Source organism: Salmo salar, chromosome ssa05 (genome assembly GCF_905237065.1).
Source record: "Salmo salar chromosome ssa05, Ssal_v3.1, whole genome shotgun sequence".
Classification (NCBI taxonomy): Eukaryota; Metazoa; Chordata; class Actinopteri; order Salmoniformes; family Salmonidae; genus Salmo; species Salmo salar.
Genome location: NC_059446.1, coordinates 38615496 through 38625932, shown reverse-complemented (window position 1 = coordinate 38625932; position 10437 = coordinate 38615496). Strand labels below are relative to the sequence as shown.

General features: G+C 52.7%; 1 protein-coding gene across 5 annotated transcripts in view; it reads left to right on the top strand.

The window, feature by feature from the left end:
• Positions 1 to 10437, top strand: part of LOC106604875 (protein diaphanous homolog 1) — a 137486-nt gene that overhangs the window by 62714 nt on the left and 64335 nt on the right. For all 5 annotated transcript variants that reach the window (XM_014199962.2, XM_014199965.2, XM_014199961.2 and 2 more), the window contains 4 exons: positions 474 to 653; positions 2677 to 3207; positions 4423 to 4537; positions 5361 to 5369. In XM_014199962.2, coding sequence (XP_014055437.2) covers positions 474 to 653; positions 2677 to 3207; positions 4423 to 4537; positions 5361 to 5369 — 835 coding nt within the window. The remainder of the gene's footprint in view (positions 1 to 473; positions 654 to 2676; positions 3208 to 4422; positions 4538 to 5360; positions 5370 to 10437) is intronic.

Below are 10437 nucleotides of genomic sequence, written 5' to 3'. Positions count from 1 at the left end.
CACACACAAAAAGTCTGACAGGATAATTGCGAAGAGTGAGCTGAAACTATCTCCATCACACGTACACACACACACGCACATTCACACGCTAAAACCCACATATTCATACCTATTCCATGGTAATATGGACAACCACACTCGGTGTCTGCCACTGACCACACACACACACACACGTTGGTTGATAGGATAGTTGCTGGCAGCCTCTTACTGGCAGGATTAGGGATGAGACTGTCAGAAAGCTGTCCGTAAAAGGAGGAAAGCTAATATCTGCAAATGAAACACCAAAGCAGCTGTGTGTGTGAAAGTATATTTGAGAATGTGTGTTTGTTATTTTCATTGGACACTTAAGCGGTGTGTTTTTTTTAACCCTGTTAACTCATGTTGCTCAATAGCTTGACATTGAGCTCTGTGCCATTTTTAATAAGCCTCTGTACACAGTTTGTGTCCTGACTCTGCTACTCTCTTCCCCGTAGCTGAATGCAGAGCTGACGGCGCGCCATGAGCTGCAGGCGGAGCTGAAGAAGATGGAGGGAGACTATGAACAGAGAGTCCAGGAGCTGGCCGCTGAGAAGGAGATTCTGGGCTCTGAGAAGCAGGAGAGAGAGAGCGAGAATCAGACCTTACTGGGACAGATCAACACGTTCAAAGAACAGGTACGCACACACACACACACACTCAGGAAACCAGAGCTCCAACTTCCGCTACTCTACCAATAAGGGTGGAATGGAGCACTCTGAACTCCCCTTCACCAATACCAACGGAGGAGAAAGTACTGAGGGCTTCAGCGGCAAGTAGCTCAAAAAGTGTTAGACTCAACTGACACACAGGGAGGGAGGAAGAGGATGGATGGAGGGAGGAAGAGGAGGATGGATGGATGGAGGGAGGAAGAGGAGGATGGATGGAGGGAGGAAGAGGAGGATGGATGGAGGGAGGAGGATGAGGAGGAGTAGGATGGAGGGAGGAGGAGGATGAAGGGAGGGAGGGACTAAGAAAAGTGTCCGAGTCCCAGTGCTCCACCAGTTGCACCCTGCCTCATGGTGACACACAAAGCATGTACTGAACAGCTCATCTGACACGTTCTACACACACACACCAGTCTGCACACATCACTGTGTGTGTGTGTGTGTGTGTGTGTGTGTGTACGTGTGTGTGTGTACGTGCATGTGCATGTGTGTTTGTCCACGTACGTGTGTCTCTGATGGACGGGCAGGTCCCTTCCCCAACAGGCTGAGGCCAGCAGAATCGTCTCATGTTCTCACACACGTCCAACTGTCCGTCCCCCCCCATCACCACACGTATCAAATACCCTCTCGTCAACAGATCATTCACTCCCCCCTCCGTTTGAGACGCAGCCCCATCAGTGTCTTCACGTGTAGTGTTGCACGGCACACTGAAATTGAGAGGATCAAGTCCATCAGCTCAGCCCCTTTTTATAGCTCGAATAACAAATTCTGGCCTGCGTTGTTAGCTCCCCACTGATGCCGCGCGGACGTTAACACACTGGAATAATGCAACAACGGTATGTAGAAGTGTTGAAACTGTTCATTACTGTTGTCGCAAAACAATGTCCATACAGGCCAGAACACTTTTACAAAGCAAGACACCGGTAGCTTCCACCATTAATTGAAGGCTAACGTTCCCTGCTAGCTTACAGCTGAAGCAACATCAGTCCACTACCCTAGTACTTTGTTTGTGATAATATGCAAACCGTAAAAGCAAAATATGCTGATTGCCACCAAAACCTTTATCCAGTAGATTCCACAGCCGCATTCTGCCTCACGAATGGCGTCGTTACTTTAGAGACAGCGAACACTTTTTTTCTAAAAGAAGCGATGGCTTCTTCTTCTATGCCAATGTTGTTGATCAATAAAATATGTTCTCTTAGCAGTTGCCCATAAAGTAAGTCGTAAACGGAAGGGATTGTTTGTCATCTGTAGCCCCATGAAATCAGCTAAAACAAGCTCAACTCAATGCATGCGCACTCACCTATAGAATAATACGCATTCACCTCTATTGAGACTAGGCCTGGGCTACATCTTGATTTACCCAGTTTATCAATAGACAAATTCAATTATTACTATTGTTGTTTTCTAGTTAGATTGGTAGAAACAAAGTGAAATTAATTGAAGGATTTGTGTACTCTTTTTTTTTTGAACAATTTTGAAATGTAATGATATTGAACTCAGAAGACGCCCAGCCTTTGAACAGAGCAATAGCTGAATTTATCTGTCTGGATCAAGTGCCATTCTCTGACTTCTGGTGTCGTGACGGTATGGAGTATTGCGACGGTATCGAGTATCGTGCTACTAAACCTGGTATCAGAAGTAAAAATTCTGGTATTGCAACAACAGTATTCATATGTCTCTCACTTTCCCCCCATATGAGGCTGTGCCCAGCCCTTCATCTGTCTGAATGCTCATAAGGACCCAGTGAGTTCAGTGAGGAGCAGTTCTTTGTCCCTCAGTCACAAGAACATGTTGGCAGACACTCAAGCGCACACACACACACACACACACACACACACACACACACTAATTTAGAAAGACAGAAAATGTCTTCTCTCATGGTTTAGTAGTATGGAGCTTTCATACAGTAAAGTAAAATCTCCTCTAACTAATATGTTTCTCTTCCTCTATCTGTCCCGCTCGCTCTCTCTCTCTCTCTCTCTCTCTCCAGATAGAGACGCTCAATAAGGATCTGGAGGAGGCCAAGACCAAAGTTGTCACGGTCCATGTCCCAGTTGGCCCTGCTCCTCCCACTGCCCCCCCTCTCCCAGGGCAAGTTAGGATGCCCGTGCCCCCTCCTCCACCCCTACCCGGCCAAACATTCCTCCCTTCCCCACCTCCTCCACCCCCCCTACCAGGGATGCCCGGCCCCCCTCCGCCACCCCCCCTACCAGGGATGCCCGGCCCCCCTCCGCCACCCCCCCTACCAGGGATGCCCGGCCCCCCTCCGCCACCCCCCCTACCAGGGATGCCCGGCCCCCCTCCGCCACCCCCCCTACCAGGGATGCCCGGCCCCCCTCCCCCTCCTCCCCTCCCTGGTGGTCCTGGAATGCCCCTTCCTGCACCTGGCATGGGCATGCCCCCTCCCCCTCCTGGTATGGAGGGCTGGGCAGCCCCTGTGCCACCCCCTCTGCCCTTCGGCCTGTCGCCCAAGAAGGAGTACAAGCCTGAGGTGCAGCTGAAGCGGGCCAACTGGAGCAAGGTGAGGACGGGGGGAGAGAGACAATGAGTGTGTGAATCTTTTTCATTCGAGCACGAGCCTTTGTTAGTGTGCGCGGGCATAGGAGTCAAGAGAACAGCAACATCTTTAATTATTGTCTCTGTGTGTGTGAGTACATCCTAAGACTGTGACCCTATGTGTGTCTCTCTGTTCCGGTATTCTTCTCCTCCCTCTCATCTGCGATGGTTAAAACATCAAAACGGCCCTCTGTCTCTCTTTAGCCTAAAGCTACTGTTTAATGGCTTCAGCTGAGTTCATCAGCGTTTAGTTTCTCTCTCCCTTCCTCCCTCACCCCCCCCCCGTTCTCTCCATTCGTTCGACGGGGTTGGTGAGAGCCCTTTGACGAGGATGTCACAGAAATTGCTTTTTAATAAGGCTGCTTCTTTTAACTGCGCTGGTGGAAGATAATTAAATTGCTGCTAGAAAGGACAGCATTCTTTTGTAATTTAATTGTAAAAAAAAAAATAAGAATTATCCTCGGCCCTTCAGCCCCTGTATCACATTCTCCCCCTCCCAGAGGCATCTTTTGTAATGAAAGGCTCATATCTGTGAAGTTACTACCTCTCTTCTGATCCTCCCTCTCTTTCCTCTCTCTATTTCGCTTCCCCGTTCTCTCTCTTCTTTGCTCTGCTCCTTGATGAGAGAACCAAAGGGGGGGGGAGAGAAGAGAGAGCGAGAGAGTTGGAGAAAAAAAAGGCACTTAATTGTGAGGAGGTGGTGTTGATGGTTGGGAAGAGAGAAGAAAGTGAGCGCCGTAGCGATGGCGGAGAAAAGGAGGGAGAAAGGGAGAGGAGGGTGAAGGGAATGGATTCCTTTCTCTCCCTCCCTCTCTCTCTCTCCCTCTCTCCCTGTCTCTCTCTCTCTCTCTCTCTCTCTCTCTCTCTCTCTGTGACAGGGCTAGTTGTGTGAAGCTCATGGCTTTTGTGTGGAGGAGAATAAGGATCAGGGGAAATTACTACTTCTTTCCTCTCCTCTTCTTTGTGTCTCTCTCTCCATTCCCCCCCCCCCACCTCCTTTAGCATCCCGGCTCTCTTGTTCTCTCTCTTTCTTTCTCTGTCCATCTCTCGCTTGATTGCTGTATAGATGGAGGAATGATTTTTTTTTTGCAAAATTGGATGAAAGGATTCAAAAGGCATTTATCTTTCTCTCTACCACCCTCTTTCTCTCTCTCTTTCTCCCCCCTCCCCCGTGGTACAGATTGGACATGAGGATCTGTCTGAGAAGAGTTTCTGGACAAAGGCCAACGAGGATCGCTATGAGAACAACGAGCTCTTTGCCAAACTCACCCTGGCCTTCTCCTCCCAGACCAAGAGTGAGTGTGTGGGCCTGTGTGTGTACTAGGGCCCCGTGGGCCTGTGTGTGTACTAGGGCCCCGTGGGCCTGTGTGTGTACTAGGGCACCGTGGGCCTGTGTGTGTACTAGGGCACCGTGGGCCTGTGTGTGTACTAGGGCCCCGTGGGCCTGTGTGTGTACTAGGGCACCGTGGGCCTGTGTGTGTACTAGGGCCCCGTGGGCCTGTGTGTGTACTAGGGCACCGTGGGCCTGTGTGTGTACTAGGGCACCGTGGGCCTGTGTGTGTACTAGGGCACCGTGGGCCTGTGTGTGTACTAGGGCACCGTGGGCCTGTGTGTGTACTAGGGCACCGTGGGCCTGTGTGTGTACTAGGGCCCCGTGGGCCTGTGTGTGTACTAGGGCACCGTGGGCCTGTGTGTGTACTAGGGCACCGTGGGCCTGTGTGTGTACTAGGGCACCGTGGGCCTGTGTGTGTACTAGGGCACCGTGGGCCTGTGTGTGTACTAGGGCACCGTGGGCCTGTGTGTGTACTAGGGCACCGTGGGCCTGTGTGTGTACTAGGGCACCGTGGGCCTGTGTGTGTACTAGGGCACCGTGGGCCTGTGTGTGTACTAGGGCACCGTGGGCCTGTGTGTGTACTAGGGCACCGTGGGCCTGTGTGTGTACTAGGGCACCGTGGGCCTGTGTGTGTACTAGGGCACCGTGGGCCTGTGTGTGTACTAGGGCCCCGTGGGCCTGTGTGTGTCAGCATTGCACTTGTCTCTAAAGTTGGCTTACTGATGAGGATTGTCTTTTAATTCTCTCTCTCTCTCCCCCCCCTTTCCATTCCATCCATCCAACAGCCTCCAAAGGTAAGAACACATACATTATGCTCTGTGCCAGGACTGTTGTGTGTGTGTGTGTGTGTGTTCTAAAGAGCTCTACTGCTGCTTGTCAGTGAGTGTATGAGGGACTGTGTGCATTCTGGCTGTGAGTTCTCATTCTCCATGAGACGGTGTGCTCCCTAGGTGAGATGGATTGGGTTTAGAGTTTAAGGGAGGGAGGAGAGGAGGGAGGGGTGGACAGAGGGAGGAAAGGAGGGAGGGGTGGACAGAGGGAGGAGAGGAGGGAGGGGTGGACAGAGGGAGGAGAGGAGGGAGGGGTGGACAGAGGGAGGAGAGGAGGGAGGGGTGGACAGAGGGAGGAGAGGAGGGAGGGGTGGACAGAGGGAGGAGAGGAGGGAGGGGGTGGACAGAGGGAGGAGAGGGGTGGACAGAGGGAGGAGAGGAGGGAGGGGTGGGAGGAGAGGAGGAAGGGGTGAACAGAGGGAGGGGTGGACAGAGGGAGGGGTGGACAGAGGGAGGAGAGGGGTGGGAGGGGTGGACAGAGGGAGGGGTGGACAGAGGGAGGAGAGGGGTGGACAGAGAGGTGGACAGAGGGAGGAGAGGACGAAGGGGTGGACAGAGGGAAGAGGTCACTGATGCCCTGTGACTAGCCACCTGCTGTCTTGGCACAGTGTGGTGTCCTACTGTCAACCCACACACCCCTCACCTGTCCAGCTTCTCCTTTGTCACCTTGTTCCTGTGTCACTGAGCCTTCTGCTCCATATTCATCATTACAGCTAGGACGCTCTGCCCACCGTCCTCAGGGGACAAAACGTGTGTGTGCCTGCCCCCCCGCTTGTTCAATCGACCTTCAGCTGCGGTGCAATCAGAACACACAGTCTGTCTCACTCTTACGCACGTGCATATAGTCACTCAAACGTGTACACACACACACACACACACACATACACACACCCTCTCTCTGGCTGTCTGAGTCGTTGAAATGTCAAGGTTGTCAGCTGTCCCATCAGCATTCACCTCTACGGAGTGGTTAAGGTCTGCTGTCAGTCTGTGATTCGTTACCGTGCCTCTGGTCCCTCTGCGTGATTGGCTGAGACACAGCTGTCCCATTTGATGTCTGATAACCTTTTCTGATATCTGACTGTAAACACACGCTGCCCTTTTCAATAGCTCCAACTCCCCCTGACTGCCTACTTCTGTCTGTGTGTGTGTGTGTCCAATGTGTGTGTGCGTCCAATGTGTGTGTTACCGTGAGAGCCTGCATGTTGTGTACTGTGATAAGCAGCCAGTCCTCATTACATTGGTTGACCTCTCACCTCTACCCATCACTCCACTCCAATACCGCCAATATAAACAAGCTAACAAACAACCCTCGCTTCTGGGGCTCTGCAGCGGCTCCATTTGCGCTCCTCTTCCCATCCCTCGTTACTCGGGCTGGTGAAACGACGCCACCGTCAGCTCGCTGACCCCTAACCCCTTCCCTCTGCTGTCTGCAAACACACACCGTTCAGTGCTGCGGGCTGGGTCGCTGGTTGATGACCTCATGGTTGCGGCGGCGGTGCTCGGCGCTGATGGCGCCGCAAAACTCCTCCTCTGGTCCCCCTCCCTTATGTCTCTCTCTCTCTCTCTCTCTCTCTCTCTTTCTCTTTCTCTTTCTTTCTCTTTTAACGTGAATTCCCAGAGCAGTTTTGCTGCAGCGGGTTGGGTCTCACAGCCTGTCTCTTTCAGATGGTTCAGCATTGCACCCGTTACTGTACCTTAATTCCACCTCCCCGAAGTTTGCATTTCCTTCTCATTTAACTTGTCAAAGTGTTGTCGTAGAGGACTTATCTGCTGTCGCTTGCCTGCCTTCCCCCCCCCAAAGGTAACGAAGATGACGTAGTGGTGGTGAGTCGACTCCAAAATAATTGATTCCTCAGCGCCTTGCACTTCAACTCCCGGTGTCGACACAAGATTCGATTCTGCTACGAATCGACTCCTAAGATACAGTATTTTTGGATAGCGTAGGGTGGTATCCATATTTTCATGCTGTCTTACTGTTTTTGTACTGTACTGGGGTATACGGTATTACAAGGGCCGTTATTTGATGCACAATACAATTTAGCTAACAGGGATGTTGATCCAGGAAGGTTTGAATATCTCTGCTTTAACCAAGAAGCTTGATCTTGCCATCTATCCACGTAGCTAGCAAGTTAGAAAACCACATGCATAGCTGGAGCCCTGAGCTGGACAGAATTTCTTTGACACATTTTAGATTTCTTATAGTTAACGCTTAACTTATAAGCAGTTGCCACGAGGCGGGGAAGGCAAGCTTGTCACCTGCGTTCCCACCTTTTGGGACAACGGCCGCCCATTGTTAGGGCGGAGACACGAGCATCTTGTCATTTATATACAGATCTCTGGCGAAGTGCAAGAGCAGGCGGAGCCAGCATGTATCTCGTAATGTATTGTCTTGTGTTTTTCAACGCTTCACCGAAGTAGCCTATAGTTCACTTTATTTCATTTATACAACTTTCCCTGGGCCTTTTATGGCCTAAAAAAAAAAACGGTTTGTGATTTTAAAACGTTGTTTTTCACCTAGGTATTTTTTTATATATTTTTTTAAGTTAAAGATCCCAACTTTGTTTAAACTTCCACAGCCCTATTCTCCTGTCATTCTTTCTCGATAGCCGTTTGGAATATTTGTCTTTTACCATCAGTTGTTTGCAGCTGAGTTGCTAGTTTGTTTGTTGAAATAAGCTGCGTAAAACTGCTTTTGTGTATAGTTAAGGAGGTGGATGTGTGGTGCTTCTATAAACCCACTCACTGTTCTCCCTGAAGAGTGTGTGTGTGTGTGTGTGTGTGTGTGTGTGTGTGTGTGTGTGTGTGTGTGTGTGTGTGTGTGTGTGTGTCTGGCTCTAATTTCTGCCCTTTTGAAGCGCTTGTGTCCGTTCGTTTTCTTGAATATTCCTCTCCTCTCGCTCCTCTCTCTCCTCTCTCTTCTCTCCTCTCGATCTCTTCAGTGTCCACCCCTCCCTTTTTATTTACTTTTTTTCTGTTCTTCCTTTTCTGGCACAAGCCAGCACGGTATTTGATAGCAGGGGCCTTTTGATGTCTGCTCCTCAGATAGGCCAATTAGCAGGAAAGAGAGAAGAGAGAGTGGGAGGACAGGGGGAAGGAGGGAGGGAGGACAGAGGATAGGGAAAAGCAAGAAAACGGGGAATAGGGAAAGATGGAGGACAGGGAATAATGGAGAGGGGGACGACAGTGGCTGGGACAGGAGGGACGACAGTGGCTGGGACAGGAGGGACGACAGTGGCTGGGACAGGAGGGGCGACAGTGGCTGGGACAGGAGGGGCGACAGTGGCTGGGACAGGAGGGGCGACAGTGGCTGGGACAGGAGGGGCGACAGTGGCTGGGACAGGAGGGGCGACAGTGGCTGGGACAGGAGGGGCGACAGTGGCTGGGACAGGAGGGGCGACAGTGGCTGGGACAGGAGGGGCGACAGTGGCTGGGACAGGAGGGGCGACAGTGGCTGGGACAGGAGGGGCGACAGTGGCTGGGACAGGAGGGCGGACATGGGATAGATAGTGAAGGGGAGTTGGAGGACAGGATAGATGGGGAGGACAGGAAAGGAAGGGGGACAGGAGACAGGAAAGGAGGGAGGGAGGGCTGGGGACAGGAAAGGAGGGATGCCGTGAGAGTGGGAGGACAGGAGAGTGGGAGGACAGGAGATGGTGACGGAGGGGGGGACAGGGGAGTGGAAAGGAAGGGGGGACAGGGGAGTGGAAAGGAAGGGGGGGACAGGGGAGTGGAAAGGAAGGGGGGACAGGGGAGTGGAAAGGAAGGGGGGGACAGGGGAGTGGAAAGGAAGGGGGGACAGGGGAGTGGAAAGGAAGGGGGGACAGGGGAGTGGAAAGGAAGGGGGGACAGGGGAGTGGAAAGGAAGGGGGGGACAGGGGAGTGGAAAGGAAGGGGGGGACAGGGGAGTGGAAAGGAAGGGGGGACAGGGGAGTGGAAAGGAAGGGGGGGACAGGGGAGTGGAAAGGAAGGGGGGACAGGGGAGTGGAAAGGAAGGGGGGGACAGGGGAGTGGAAAGGAAGGGGGGACAGGGGAGTGGAAAGGAAGGGGGGACAGGGGAGTGGAAAGGAAGGGGGGGACAGGGGAGTGGAAAGGAAGGGGGGACAGGGGAGTGGAAAGGAGGGGGGGGACAGGGGAGTGGAAAGGAAGGGGGGGACAGGGGAGTGGAAAGGAAGGGGGGACAGGGGAGTGGAAAGGAAGGGGGGACAGGGGAGTGGAAAGGAAGGGGGGACAGGGGAGTGGAAAGGAAGGGGGGACAGGGGAGTGGAAAGGAAGGGGGGGACAGGGGAGTGGAAAGGAAGGGGGGACAGGGGAGTGGAAAGGAAGGGGGGACAGGGGAGTGGAAAGGAAGGGGGGGACAGGGGAGTGGAAAGGAAGGGGGGGACAGGGGAGTGGAAAGGAAGGGGGGGACAGGGGAGTGGAAAGGAAGGGGGGGACAGGGGAGTGGAAAGGAGGGGGGGGACAGGGGAGTGGAAAGGAGGGGGGGGACAGGGGAGTGGAAAGGAGGGGGGGGACAGGGGACAGTGAAGGAGAGGGTGAGGACAGGAACGAGAAAAAATACATATCGGGATGTTTCTGTAGTGATTAATATGGAAGTGAGAAAGGGCCAGAAGCATATTAATACTCTTAATATGGTGATGATTTGAATAACCCTTAGTTTCCCAAACCAGCCCTCTCCTCCCTCCCTCCTCTCTCCTTTTTATTCAATTTCCTTCATCTCCTTTTCCAATACAAGTTTCAAGATGTCTCAAGGCATGGTGATGCCTGCATATGTTTTCCTCTCCTTTCATCCTCCTCCTCGCTTCCTCCCCCTCCCTCCTTCCCTCGTTCATTTGTTTGTGGCACACCTGAGCAGCACAGCGGCCTGGTTTCTGTCTCCGTGGAGATTATCCTCCCCCCTACGGAGCACGCTCAGTGACACCCCACCAGCCGGCGCTGGCTACGCCCCCTCGCCGCTCCACGATGAATACAGCGACCTACTTCATTACCACGGTTACCGGATGGCAAGTCATGGCGTGCTGAGGCTTACACTCCC